The sequence below is a fragment of the Notamacropus eugenii genome, chromosome 1, assembly GCF_028372415.1.
Source record: "Notamacropus eugenii isolate mMacEug1 chromosome 1, mMacEug1.pri_v2, whole genome shotgun sequence".
Classification (NCBI taxonomy): Eukaryota; Metazoa; Chordata; class Mammalia; order Diprotodontia; family Macropodidae; genus Notamacropus; species Notamacropus eugenii.
In genome coordinates, this window is record NC_092872.1 from 583,684,746 (window position 1) to 583,699,238 (window position 14,493).

The window sequence follows — 14,493 nt, forward strand, 5'->3', positions numbered from 1 at the left end:
TTAAGAATTTCCCCAGAAATCAGTCAAGCAAGCACACTGACCCATCAACTACAGACTGTGAATTCTTTTCTTTTTTGAAAGTTAGAATATAGTTTCTTTTCCAGTAGTGTAGTGCCTCTCCCATTTTCCATGTTCTTTCAGCTGTCATTATTAGTGGCTCAGCAATTATGCCTACCAGTTCTTTCAGTATTCAAATTAACTTGGGCCAAGTGATTGGAATTCATCAAGGACAGATAAGCATTCTCTTACTATATCCTTACTTATCTTGGGTATCCACATCCAGTTAGTTATTTTTGTTCTCCCTTTCAGAACAAGGGTAATTCTCCTTGGCATAGTAATAGAAATCAAGTAAGAAGTGAAGTTTGCCTTTTCTGGAGTCATCATTCTAGTCCTTTGATTTTCTTTTCCGCAACACAACTTCAAACAAAACAAAACTTGTCTTTGGTTTGTCTTGCTAGCTTCAACTCATTCTGAGCCTTAGCATTCCTTATATGATTCTCTTAGAAACATGGACTACATTTTCGTATTCCTCCTGTTGTCTCTCCTGAAAATCTTACTTGTTTGGTGAGTTTCTGATGCATACATATCAGTCTCTTCAGACAACTCATTTTTCTTCCTCATCACTGTTTCATAAGATCATAGATTTGGAGACAGAAGAGTGCTTCAAGGTCATCTAGTCCATTCCACCACCCCATTTTTCAGATGAGAAACTAGAAGAAATCAAGTGACTTATATAGTGTCTATGAAAGGAAATGAATCCAGCTTCTATCTCCAAGTCCAGTGGCCTTGCTGGACCAATATACAATGCTGCCTCAGTTTTCCTTTATATCTCAATTTCCTTCTTGAGAGTGTACCCATCCCTCTTGGACTACTTCTTCACAATATTGGTCCTTGGTATCCTACCTAGGTTTCCTCTGCATCCCATGATCCTCTATATCATGCCCTCTAACCATGAATGTCTTTGGCCCTTTCCTTCTATATTATTTTACTAGGTGATCTCATCAACTCTCATGGATTTAACTGCCATCTCTACGCTGATGATTCTCAAATTTACCTTTCCTATTTCATTCTTTCTGCTGACCTTCAATCTCGTGTCTCCAACTGCCTTTCAGACATCTCAAACTGGATGTCCAGTAAACATCTTAAACTCAATATGTCCAAAAAACTCATTATCTTTCCCCATAAACCCTCCCCTCCTACCTTCCCTATTACCAATGAGGGCAACACCATCCTTCAGACTCACAACCTAAGAGTCATACTGGATTCTCACAACCTCTCACTTCCCATATCCAAGATGTTGCAATTTCACCTTTGCAACATCTCTCAAATATGCCCATTCTCTCCTCTGACCCTCCAGTGCAGGCTCTCATAACCTCACACGTAAAATTATTGCAATATCTGGTGGGTCTGTCTTCCTCAAGTCTCTCCTCACTCCAATGCATCCTTCATGCTGCCAATGAAGCGATTTTCCTAAAACGTAGCTCTGATCATGTCACCCCTCACCCCCAACTCACTAAACTCCAATAGTTTCCTACTGTCTCCAGGAACAAATATAAAATGCCCTTTTTGGCATTCAAAGTCCCTTCATACTCTAGCCCCCTACTACCTTTCTGGTTTTCTTACACCCTATTTCTTGAAATGTAGACTCTGGATATCCCCTGAACAGGATATTCCATCTCTAGGATCTGAGCATTTTACTGGCTGTCCGCCTGGAATGCTTTCCGCCATGCCTGGAATGCTTTCCCTTCCTTGCTCTTTGACTATTGGTTTCTTTTAAGTCCCAATTAAAATCCCACTTTCTACAGGAAGACTTCCCCAATCCCTTTTAATTCTACTGCCTTCTCTCTTCTAACTACTTCTATTAATCCTATATGGAGCTCATTTTGAATATATTTGTTGGCATGTTGTCTTCCCCATTAGGCTGTAAGTTCCTTGAGGACTGTTTTTTGCTTTTTTTTTTTTATCCCCAGTGCTTAGCACAGTGCCTGGCATGTAGTGGGCACTTAATAAATATATATTAACTAACTAACCCACTGTAATCTACTCCTGAAAAAAATCTAGTTTGCACGTCAGACTCTGGTTGACTTTCCTCACTTCTATCTCACATTCTAGAAGGGAGTGTTCACTTTCCTGTAAGGTTCCCATATTTCCACTTCCACAATTAGAATCAGATTCAGAATGGAATTTCCTCTTGTTGGTTCCACCTTTTGAAAGAAAAGATTATCATTATGGAAAATAAAAAGTTATTAGCTCTTCTGCATTTGGCATGGCAAAAGTTGTAGCATGTCTGGATAAATGAAATTCCATTAACTATTTTATCATGAACTGCTTCTTGCACACCTTTATTTCCTTTCTGTCCAAGTAGTCTGCAATAAACTCCGATGACAAAAATTGCTTGTTTTTCCCTCCACTGAGCTACACGCACATGTTCTCTACTATCCCCTACTGCCCCCCATCTATGGATTTCCTCATGATTGTATCTTCTTAGTATACAATGCTACTGATTCCCTTGTCCTTTTATATTTCCTCTTTCTTTAGACTAAGGAACACCTACCCAGAGTCATATTATAGCCATAGGTTCTTATCCACTAATCTCAGCAGTACTTCTTAGACAAAATTTGTTTCCTAGCATTAGGACATCAACTGATCATGCTTATTGTAGGAATGGTAAATGACCAAAGCCTAGAAGGAAATAAGGAATTTGAAGAGGTGAAGGTCCATTCCAGGAATAGGAAGTCTCTGAAAAGGCTGAGGCAGGAGTTAAATTTGCATACAGACTAGCCAAGTAGGCTAGTCTGACTAGAGTTAGAACTTAAAAAGTACATGAAAGAAATACTTATACCTGTAAAGGCAGATTGGAGCCAGACTGAAAAGTTTTAAATACCAAGCTAATTGGTTTTACCTAATCCTGTAGGAAATAGGGAGCCACTACAAGTTCTTGAGTAAGGGAATGACATGATTAGACTTGTGTTTTACAATTACTCTGGCAGCTGAGTTGAATAGTAGGAACAAAGAATGTTGCAATATACTTGGAAAACTTGCGTAACTGTATAATGGATGGGGGCGTAGAGTGATGGCAACATGACTGGAGAGATACAAGGGATGTTGGGGATTTGGATTACGACTTGGTAACTGACTGGATATGGGTGGTGAAAGAGAAGAAGAGTTAATGAGGACACTAAATACATGAACCTGGGTCACTTAAAGTTGTGTTGATGTTCTTAACAGAAATAGGTCAGTGTGGAGAAGCAAAGGGCTTTAGGAAGACAATGAATTCCTCAATGGACATTCCAGCCCATCTTTTAGGAGTATGCTCAAGTTACCACCACCTAGGTATTTAATGAAAGTGTAAGTGTTAAAATAAAAGGGGAATTTTGAAAAATTATGCGGAAAAAAAGGGCCCTACTTCATAACTTAATTCCCCCAAAGCTGATAAGACCATGCAATAAATTAAGAATTATTATGGGATGTTAACCTTTTCAATGATCTATATAACTAATGGGCCAACTTTAACACTGTGGGCTTGGTAAACTAGCGCTCTATGTGTACAAACAATTGCTTTAAAAGTTCCAATATTATGTTTACAGGAAAACTTGAAATGCCATTCAAAAAGCATTAAATATTTACTATGTGTCAGGAACTGTGTCAAGTCCTAGGGATACAAAGACCTTGCATATACATGTATGTGAAAAGGAGGAAGGTAGAAGGGAGGAAAAAGGGGAGGGGGACAGTGCATTCTGCTTTCTATCTCTTTCTTTACTGCTACTGACTTACTATTCACTTAATGTCTGAGAGGCTGATGTGAAAAAAAATCTTTGCTGTAGAAAAGCCTATATACTTATCTATTACATGGACAATTACATGATATGCCAACAGCAAATATACCACAAATAGGAAAATCTTAATTTAAGAAAAATAATTCTGACTCAATATTACCTGTCATTTCACACAGGGATTCCATCAGAGATATTCCAACTCTGTCTATGGTAATAATGTGATGTTGATGGAGGTACTGCTTCAAAGCTGGATGTATAACTTTTTGGCACACAACAATATCTACATGATCACTAATGAGCTGATTTCCCAAATTAAGCAACTGGTCCAAGACTGCACTTTCAAGAGAAACTCCGTAACTGATCACTAGTGTTCCTTCTCCAGGGTCACAAACATCTCCAGACATAGATGTACAAAAGAGTGCCACCTTGAGGGTATCTGAGGGTAATTTTTTGATAGGAAACTTCCTCATTAACTGAACTTCTGGCATTTCAATGACTATTCCAGGCAATACAGTAGAATTCATAACTCTTTCATTTTTTAATGGTATAATTATACTTTTCCCCAAAACAGCATGGTCTTTAGCCTTTTCTGGAATTGTAAGCAAAAATGCCTTCAGAATCAAAGTACTAATATGTTCAGCTTCTTTTCTGTTGAGCTGGCAAGCAGGCTTGCTTGTTAATATGCTTTGTACCAAACACAGGAGAGTCTTCATATTGCTAAAATCTACAGATATCCGGCAGCCACAGGTCTCAGAATTGAGATAGTCAGTGCAGAGACTCAAAAGATGCTTACTTATTTTAATGACAGTAGCAGCTGACAAGTTTAATTTCTGAAAATTTTCAACCAAGTTAAAGCAGAGAATGGCTGTGAATAAGCCACAGTCACTAAAACGAGATACATGATTTTGCACAGAGGTTGTCAAAATCTTTAATATAGGATGGGTGACAGAAAGGTTACTGAACAAGAAGGATGATGATGATGTTGTACAAACAGAACCTCCAACACCATTGTGCAGTTGCTTCAGTCTACCAGAAGGGCCATAGCAAGAGGTTACAACTTTTCTTAATACAGAGAGAGATTTACTAATAATCTCTTCTGTCAGTAGTTTGCAGGTACATAACGAAGGCTTTTTAGTGTTAACACGAGACATCTTACTTCAGGCTATATATTGATAGTAAAGATAAGTTTTATTTTCTTAATCATACTTTTTAGACAATGTATTTTCATAGATATTTTAAAATTATACAATTAACTCATCAAGGATCTGTTAGAACATATGGCACACTGGCCATGCAATTTTTAAACAGTTTATGTTTTTGAAGTTCATCGGATCATGCTGATTGAACAACATACATCAATACTTCCACAGATGCTTTTACTTAATTTCTTTGATATTCTTTTCTTTGTTTTCAAATTGAGATTTGGCAGACTGTTTTGCAGCTACCTGTATAAAGTAAGTGCCAAGATGGACACCTATGAAAGTTAATCCAGCTACAAGGAGCCAGTTCTTTCTAATCCAGCTGGTTTGTTTCATCTCTTGATCTGGTGCCAAAGTGAAATTCAAGTTCTAAAAACAATTCTTTTGGTAAGATACTTCCTTCTGTAAGAAACACAAACATAAGACGTTAGGGAGTTAGACTAGGTGACCTATAGGGTTTCTTCCCCAACTTAAACATTCACATATGCTTGCAGACTACAATTTTTAAATTGTTATTTCTAACAATCTGTGTCCTCAGACAAAGAACGTCAAATTGGCACAAGTAGCAGCTTAGCCTCTAGAAGTTCAGATATGTAAATCAATTTGGATTTCAAGTCCCTGTATTTAAGAGTTTGGGGAATAAACATTTACATTACAATGATTTTGGAAAGCAAGACAACAGGAATTACAAGTTTACAAGGGAAACCTGAATATGGTAGGTAACCTACAAATGCATTTCACCTCAAAATTAAACATGCTTTTTGGTTTAAGTTTCCTCAGATGAGATAACATGAACTTTATTACATGGGGTGTATACTTAATATTGTATTTCTGCCTGTAACCAAATTAAAGTTCCTTGGAAGCTTGAGATATCAATAGTGTATTTACAGCAATTATATCTTACATACAGCCATCAAAAGAACAATTCTGAAACTCTTAATTTTACAGTCACTATTAAATAGTTTATACTTATGCTATATAAACCTCATAACCTAACATATTTGCAACAAAGAGATGAATAAAAAACACACTGAATTTAAAGCAAAATTTTCCTAACAATTTTCAATTGTAATTTTCAGTTTTGAAGTCATGTCCAAGGCAATATATCTTTAAAATCTTCAGTTACTAATAACACACACAAGAATACCAATGATGCAGCAGAGAGTGAACATAGGATCTGACTTGATCTTTGGTCTCAGATTCTCTGATCTTACAAATGAAACTTTATGAAATGCCAAATAATGAACAAGCTGAAACAGTATAAATTTTATTAACTACAGTAGTAGTAAATTATATATTATGAGGAATGAAATGCCTTTTAATATAGTACTATGTGAGAGGAATAAGATTATCTGACAGTTTGAAATGGTAAAGCTTGGTCCTACGATGTATTTGCCATTTTAGAGTCACTAGTTATTTTAGAAAATGGTTTTTAACCTTGTGACTTGACAGTGGCAGGAATTTTGGAGATAAGCAGAAATCAGAGCAAAGAGAAGATGTAGACACTCACTCCTACAGAAGTCAATAGAGCAAAGTAAGTTAAAGGAAGAACACAGTCTTTTTTTTCAAGGACTGTTTGTAATTAGAGGAAAAATTCTATTTACCTGATAGCAGAATACAGCTCTTCTGAGCACAAATTGCATCTCTCTCTCTGGTATGTTAGGAATTGTCATAATTGTTTTGGCTTTAGTAAAATCAAAAGAAAATATTTACTTGAAATTTTGGTTCTATTTCTATGTGACAAACTTTACTTGTAAAATCAATAAAGTGATGTAATATAGATGTCATGATAATATATTTAGAAAACCTCTTTCTGTCACTGGCACAGATCAATGCAACAACTATTAAGTCACTACTATATGCAAGAGGCTGCGGTCAACACTGTAGGAAGATGTGAAGATGAATACAAAACAATACTTGCCCTCAAAAAGCTTGTAATGCAATGCAAGTAAATGGGGGTAAATGGCAAGAGAGGATCAGTAAAAGAAAAAAAGGACAAGTGAACAATAACTACAGTGCAAAGCAAGAAAAGCACAAGCAAATTTTTACAGGGGTTCAGAGGAAGAAATTATATCCTGTGGAGGAAACTTTACAATGGAGTTAACATTTGAGATTTCAGAAGTTGTACTGAAATGTGTGAAAAGCATGAGCTATAAAATGGTAGAAAATTTTGTCACTGAATGAAAAGTCAAAAAGACTTTTATTCACTATCCTGTGGTTTCTGAGCTACGGGTTAGTAGTGAAAGCTTCTTTCTTGCCAAGGGAAACTTTCACTTTTCCTCTTGGTTTCTAATATTTCTGCAAATCTGCTACCTCCTTCATTCCCTCTTTCCTACATTCAATCTCTCCTTATTTGCTGGTTCCATCTTTAGTGCCTAAAAACACACTAATTTCTTCCCTATTCCTAGAAAATCTTCACTTGACCTTGTTAACCCCTTAACCTAGTCTAGCATTCTAAGTCAGTTCTCCTTTTTCACTGCATAACTTTTAGAAGTGTTTCCATTTTCTTACCTCTCACTTTACCTCTCAATTAACTGTAATAAGGTCTCCAATCCTACTTTCATGAATAAAGCCCAAAGTTACCAGTAATTTCTTAATTGCTAAAGACAACAGTCTTTCTCGTTCTTTAACCTACCTAGTGATTTTGCAGCTTTTTCCAATCTGACCACCCCTATGTCCTATGCATGCCTTCCTTTGGCTTCCATGACAATGATTTCTTTTGGTTCTCTTCTTTCTTGTCATTTTTTCTCATCAGCGAAATCATTATCTTTTTCCTGCCAGCTGTGGGCCTTCTCTTCTCTCTCTACTTCCTCTCTTTTAGTTATCTCACCAGTTCCCATGGATTCAATGATCATTTAAGATCAGATAAATCCTAAATCTACATATCCATTTCTAATCTCCTGAACTTCAGTCCTGAAATTTGAGATTTCTATCTGGATGCACTGTTGACATCTCAAATTCAACATGTCCAACAAGAAAATCAGTGTCCCCCAAACATAACACTTCTAAAAACTTGAGGGCACTGCCATCCTTTCAGGCACCAATGTTTGCCAATCTTGACCTTAACCTTGACTTTTCCTTCTTTCTCCCTCCATATCCTACTAGTTGTTAAGTTTTATTGACTTTACTCCACAATACCTCTCACATCTATCATTCTCTCCACTCACATACTTCCACCATACTCCAGGAAGTCATCTCCTCTCTCTTATTACTGCAACGGCTTCATAATTGGTTGTTCTGCTTTCAGTTTGTCCCGCACCAAACCATTCTCCACACAGCTACCAAACTGATATTCCTAAACCAAATATCTAATCATATTATTCTTTTATGTGAGTTCCTGAGTGCTTCTAGAATAAGATGAAAAAATCCTTAGCCTAGTATCTATAGCCTTTTATAACCTGCCTTTTATCTACCTTTCTAGTTATATTATTCACACACTTTCCATTCTCATCAAACTGAACTGTTAGCTGCTCCTTGAATGATATTCTATTCCTCACCTCTGTGCTTTCACACACGTGGGCCCCCCCTGTCCCAAGAACAGAACACACTTATTTGCCTTAACATCAATGAGAATCCCTAAGCTTCTTTTAAAATACAGCTCAAGTGTCAATTCCTATATGAAGCCTATCCTGATATACATAATTGTTAATGCTTTCTCACTTTTGAAAACTCTGGTATTTACTTATCCATGTATGGTGTTTCCCTGTGGACGGAAGAAAACTGCTTGAAGGCACGGCCTATTTTCTTATCTCTGTATCCCCATTGCTTGACACAGTACTTTGCATGTAGCAAGTGCTTGAGGCATGTGTGCTGAACTGAATAATGAGGAAAACTAACTTTTATATGACAACTTATGGTATTACAGAACATTTCCACTACAACAACCCTATGAAATGGTGGGCAAGTATTTCCAGCACCATTATATAAAGACATTTGAACCTCTATCTTTTGGGCACAGTGGATAAGTGTGTTTAGTCTGGAGTCTGGAAGACTCATAGTAATTCTTACGTTTCAAAATGGAATTCTGAGTTCTTTAAAGAATTTCTCTCTTGATCTCCAGTCTCCTATCTCAAATTACCTATCCAACATTTCAAACGGTTGTCCCACAGACATCTTAAATTCAGCATGTCCAAACCTGGATTCATTACCTTTTCCCCAAATACTTGCCTCTTCTGAATATCCCTATTACCAAAGAGGATAACACCATCCTCCCAGTCAGTTGGGCTCAGAACAATGACAACAGACCACTTCTCATTTTCCCTCATCCTCCATGTTCATTCTGTTGTCAACTCCTGTTCATTCTACCTTTGAAGTATCTCTTCACAGTATCTACACAACCCCTTTTGAACTCCTTTGAAACTGCCATCATCCTGATTCAGGCCTTCCTCATCTCATGTGCTGACGACTGCAATAGCCTGCTACTGGCCTACCTGCCACAAATTTCTCCCACTCCAGTCCATCCTCCATTCAGCTATCCAAGTGATCCTAAAGCACAAATCTGGCCATATCAGACCCCTATTCAATAAACTTTAATGGCTCCTATTACCTACAGGATCAAATATAAAATCCTTTCTTCGGCTTTCAAAGCCCTTATAACCTGGCATCTTCCCACCCTTTCCTATGTTCTTACATGTTACTCCCCTCCAGTGATCCAGTGACACTAGCCTCTCTGTTGTTTCTCAGACAAGGCAAGGCATTTTCACTGGCTGTCCCTCATGACTGGAATTTTCTCCCTCCCCAACCCTGCCTCTTTGATTCCTTTAAGTCTCAGTTACAATCTAACCTTTTACAAAAAAGCCATTCTTAGTTCTCTTTAATATCATCTTCCCTCTGAGATTATCTCCAATTAATCCTATGTATATTGTTTATGCATAGCTATTCACATGTTGTCTCCACCTTTAGACTGTGAGCATCCTGAGAGCAGGAACTATTTATGTGTGAATGCATGTGGGGGGTTAGATTATATCCCCAGTGCTTAACAGTGCCTGGCATGTTGCTGCTCAGTCATTTTTCAGTCTTGTTCAATTCTTTATGACCTCATTTTGGGGTTTTCTTGGCAGAGATACTACAGTGGCTTATCATTTCCTTTTTCAGCACACTTTACAAATAAGGAAGCTGCTGCAAACAGGGTGAAGTGACTTGTCCAGGGTCACAAAGCTAGCAAATGTCTGAAGCCAGATTCATACTCCCGAAGATGAGTCTTCCTGACTCTAGGTCTGGCACTCTATCTACTGCCCCACCTAGCACACAGTATATGTCTAATAAATTCTTGGTGATTTGATTTAAATCTCCCTGAAATTGTGCTACATAGTATTTACTCTCTGGAAATTCTTATTTCTATGAATTCCAACCTGCCTTTATGGCATTACTCTTTCAAAAGTGCTAAAGAATAACAAAATTATCCTAGAGGAATAGCAGCCTATGTGGTTTGGTTGACTGCAAAAACAGACTCAAGATCTTAAAAAAATTAAACTGCAGCTATGTCTAATTCACTGTACTATTTAAATATCTCTAACTTTCCATTTTCACATATCCACGGTTAAAAGACATATAATGATCTTTAGTATAGCACACAAAAATGATGATATAAAAATTTGCCAGCTTCAATTAAACAGATGATTTGTTCAAGTTTTTTCTTTACACATTCTCTCTTTTTTAAAAAATTAAAGTTTCTCATTGGTACATATTCTTTTAGTTGCTATGGCTAAATCACTTACCTAAGCACTGCATGATTGCTATTTGACTTGGTTTTGGTTCTTCTGTGAAATCATATGTGTCACAATTCCAGGTTCTGGAATACTGTCCTCATTAGCATTAGCAGTTTGGAAAATTGGATGGCTCTTAATGCTCTTCCACCCTATATGAATCAGTCCGATAGAAGGTATCATAACAAGAAGAACTTTGTAGTCTCTCCAAAAGGTCTTAAGACTCATAGTAACTTTGGCAACAATGTACCTACGTAAAAAGTTAATTATTTTAAATAATATCCTCCTCAAATTGCTTTTGTAAACTACAAAAAGAAATAGCACTGTTCAAAACAGTAAAATCTGAATGTCAAACATCTTTAATTACTGTGTGCCACACCATTAATTAACAAAAAGGAATATGTATAGGCAGAAAGCAGAAGCAGGAAGCTTGGCAAACTCATAAAGTAATACTTGAAAATAACTTCTGTTCAGCTTTCATTAAAGAACATTAATTATTATACCTGCTAGGAAAACTATAATATCCACCTTAGGAAACAGATTTACAAAGAGAACTCATTTTATTTACATGGCTATAACTATGTTTTTGAGTCATACTGAAGTTGATATTGATAACTTAGATCTTTAACAAAAAGTAATTGTCTGACTACTAAAACTGATTAGGCGTTTATTATTTGGGTAATGCAATTAAGAAAGTAGAAAACTTAAGAAACAATCCAAAAGTAAAGCAATGGCAAAGGCTAAAGGTTTAGAAAAAAAGACCCCATAAAGAAAGACCAAAGGAATTAGGGTTAACTGGCCCAAAGAAAACAAGTTTGCATAAATATTTATGGTATTAAAGAATATGCAAGAATTTTGTTTTTATGAATTATTGTGTTTCCATTGAGATCAGGGCAAGAAGGAATAGGCTTGAACTTATAGAATTGTTTAGATGTTTAAAATAATTTCTGTATTATAAAGGCTGAGACAAATCATTAAAAAATGTTGTAGAATACTGTACGTATGAGGCACTTACTTTTTTTCATCCATTAATTCACTCACTTAATGAGACAGGATATTTAAAGTAATAAAAGATGGCTCATCCTAGGTGGATTTAGGGGCCATCTTGCCCTGTAACTAGAGGAATAGTTTAGATTAGCAGCTCTGAAATGTTTTGGTCTTAGAACCAGTCCTAAGGTCCCTTTACACTCTTAAAAATTACTGAAGAACTCCTAAAGAACTTCTGCTTATATATGGGTTGTTTTCTATGAATATTTACTCTATTGGAAATGAAAAATGTCTTAGCATTATTATGAAAATAGATGTGACTTTGCAGACCCCTCTGAAAGGGTCTCAGTGACTCCCAGACCACACTGGGAACCACTGGTCTAGATGATCTTCAAAGATTTTGCCTTGTAATTCTGTAAACAAAAGTTTTGTTCAGGTTCTGTAAATTCCAAAGGCTGAATGGCTTATTGGCTAGGAAACAGAATGAGGAGCAAGTCACCTCAAACTGTTTTTCAACTAGAAAAAGGAAATATTCACTATTAACTATAGTGGTCTATGTAAAAGATACTCGTTTTGGTTAAGATCATTAACTAGTTTCTGCATCAAAAAAGATCTTGTATTCTGTTGGCATTGTCATCAGAAAAGCTTAGAGGGTACCAAGTTCTCTTTTCTTCTAAACTAAAGTTTAACTACATTAGCAGTGTCCCTATTAGTTTTTAATTGTTCCTTATTCTGCAACACTTACACTATAGATGTGCTGAAAATTTTAATAAATTTTTAAACATCTTATTTGTGAGGAGTCAAAACCCTCTTTTTCGAGATCCAAATTCCATTTCTGCAATTGTTAAATTTAACTAAGTAATCGGTCAAATTTTACTCTCCTAAAATTCCTGTGGTATCTAAAATGCTTTGTGCATTAGCTTACGACAATTTCTTGTTTGAGAATGACTGGCTGCTTCTATGTTTCACCTCTGAGATAAGCTAGTCTGTATTTCTTTTACTAACATATAACCTATGTGAGATTAATAATATCCCTGGGGGAATAAGAGGAACATTTTGGATTATCTACATAAATGGAGAATGAAGCCATGGATTACTTTAAAAAAGTAAATTTTCCCTAAATACAGTCAAGTTCTTATGTTTTCCACACAATTGTAGCACTGTCTACAAAATATCTGATTTTGCTAGTAACAATTCGTTATGTCTAATTTCAATTTCCTCAATACTTTAGGCAATACTGTCAACTCTCTAACATCCCATGGTTCTTCAAGTCATCTAAACCTATACAAAGCACATTTGAAGTAACATCAAATTACTTTTTTAATTCAGTCTTTCCTCTATCCACCCTTTTCAACCTGTACCATTTTTGTACCTATCATCTTATGCTTAGAAAACAACACACTTCTTGAAAGAAAACTTGGAAGAAAGATTATGATTATTTCTGAAATTAGTATTTTATAGCTGATAGAAAAAATAATTCAAAATAGATTAAAAGTATTTTGGAAAAAGTTAAATTCATACTGAAATGGTAATGTTTAAAATGTTAATAGTAACGTGCAATAGATCTACAAGTCAATTTCTTAGTTGAGAAGCACTTTTTATATAAAACAAATAGAAGCAAAAACCCTCTTGGAAAACAAGAGTCTAAGTATTCTTAATATTAATATCAACATAATTTTCTACTATTTTATTTTGGGGTACTATAATTCAGGGAAGTTTAATTAGTTTCATTATTTGCCAAATATCACTGAACCATAAAATTTCCTATTTAGCAAAGTATGCATTTTATTTGATGATTATTTTAAAGTTTACTTAACAACTTATATGTTCCATTCACTTTAGACTTATTACTTCTTATGCAAACATTATGATTAATGGGGAGAGAAGGTTGAGAGTACAGGAAGACCGGAGTTCAAATCTGGTATCTAACACTTAGGCAAATCACTTAACCTACTCGGAACTCGGTTTCCTCATGATGATAAAATGATAGGACTGGGCTAGAGAGATGTTATTCAGAGCTGGGAGGGCCTTCTTAAATGTTTATCAATTAACTCCTAACGCGAAGAGTTAGTACAGCATTAGCGGCAGTCAGCGTACCAGTCTGGGCCCAGAGGTTACTCATTGCTGGAGACCACGCAGGAACTTCCGGCGAGGACAAATGCCCCGCCCCCTCCTCCCGGCATCCTACAGTTCAGGCCAAGACCCCGACGACCTTCACCCACAAGCCCCAAGGAGCCTGGCCTAGCCCCTGCTAGGAAAGCGACTCTGGCCTCTTCCCGCCTCCCGGCCCCGACTCCCTACTCATCATTTCTCTCCTTTTCTCTCTCTGTCTCTCTTTCTCTCTCCATCTCTCACCTGCCCAACCGCCGATCCGCCTCGGGAGGACGCTACTCCGACACCCCGCAGACAAAAAGGAAACCCGCCTCCCAACGTCCGCGGCCTGTGATAGGCGCCGGCGACTGAGCATGCGCCCTTTGCCGCGTGCTGGCTCCGCCCCTAGCCATCCGGTCCTGGTGCGATGATTCCAGTCTCCCGGTTTTATCCAGGAGCTCCTCGAAGGTTACCTAGCTGTTCTGAGAGAGTCCAGAAACCTGACTTGGAGGAAAGCTTAAGGAGAATAGGATTCCGTGGACTGGACTATACTCTCATGGATTCTTTCAAAGCATTCTTTTTAAATGGAAGAAGAGGTGGGGAAATCAGCAGCCACAGGATGAGAAGTCCCTGATAAAGCAGATTAAGATGTCAGAAAATGCCGCAGTACCCATGCCCAGGTGACCTCAGACTGTTCACACTAGGCAGAGCATTTATTAAGTTCTTACTCTAGCC

At 37.0% G+C, this 14,493-nt stretch overlaps 3 protein-coding genes across 6 annotated transcripts in view; all 3 read right to left on the minus strand.

Annotated features, from left to right (window-relative positions):
- MKKS (MKKS centrosomal shuttling protein) overlaps positions 1-4,927 on the minus strand; it is a 171,281-nt gene extending 166,354 nt beyond the window's left edge. For both annotated transcript variants that reach the window (XM_072634457.1, XM_072634456.1), the window contains exon 1: positions 3,937-4,927. In XM_072634457.1, the coding sequence (XP_072490558.1) occupies positions 3,937-4,927 (991 nt within the window). The remainder of the gene's footprint in view (positions 1-3,936) is intronic.
- An 18-nt stretch (positions 4,928-4,945) lies between these two features.
- Positions 4,946-5,311, minus strand: LOC140520509 (uncharacterized). The gene has a single exon (XM_072634468.1). The coding sequence runs from the start codon at positions 5,309-5,311 to the stop codon at positions 5,153-5,155; it is 159 nt and encodes a 52-aa protein (XP_072490569.1). The 3' UTR covers positions 4,946-5,152.
- On the minus strand, positions 4,946-14,112 carry LOC140520508 (uncharacterized). Of its 3 annotated transcripts, XR_011972540.1 has the most exons (5): positions 14,023-14,112; positions 11,696-11,796; positions 10,693-10,930; positions 6,580-6,659; positions 4,946-5,377 (listed from the first exon to the last, which is right to left on the minus strand). XR_011972540.1 is itself a non-coding variant. In XM_072634466.1 (4 exons), exons 2-3 carry the CDS (start codon positions 11,707-11,709, stop codon positions 10,711-10,713), a joined length of 234 nt encoding a protein of 77 aa, XP_072490567.1. In that variant the 5' UTR covers positions 11,710-11,796; positions 14,023-14,112; the 3' UTR covers positions 4,946-5,377; positions 10,693-10,710. The 3 variants fall into 3 exon arrangements, 2 of the variants coding, with proteins under 2 accessions (XP_072490567.1, XP_072490568.1); XM_072634466.1 differs by lacking the exon at positions 6,580-6,659; XM_072634467.1 differs by lacking the exon at positions 6,580-6,659 and having other exon boundaries at positions 13,765-14,040.
- Positions 14,113-14,493: the final 381 nt, after the last annotated feature.

Coding starts and splice junctions, on each gene's coding strand:
- LOC140520509 (XM_072634468.1), bottom strand. CDS start 5,311: ATGAAACAAACCAGCTGGATTAGAAAGAACTGGCTCCTTGTAGCTGGA.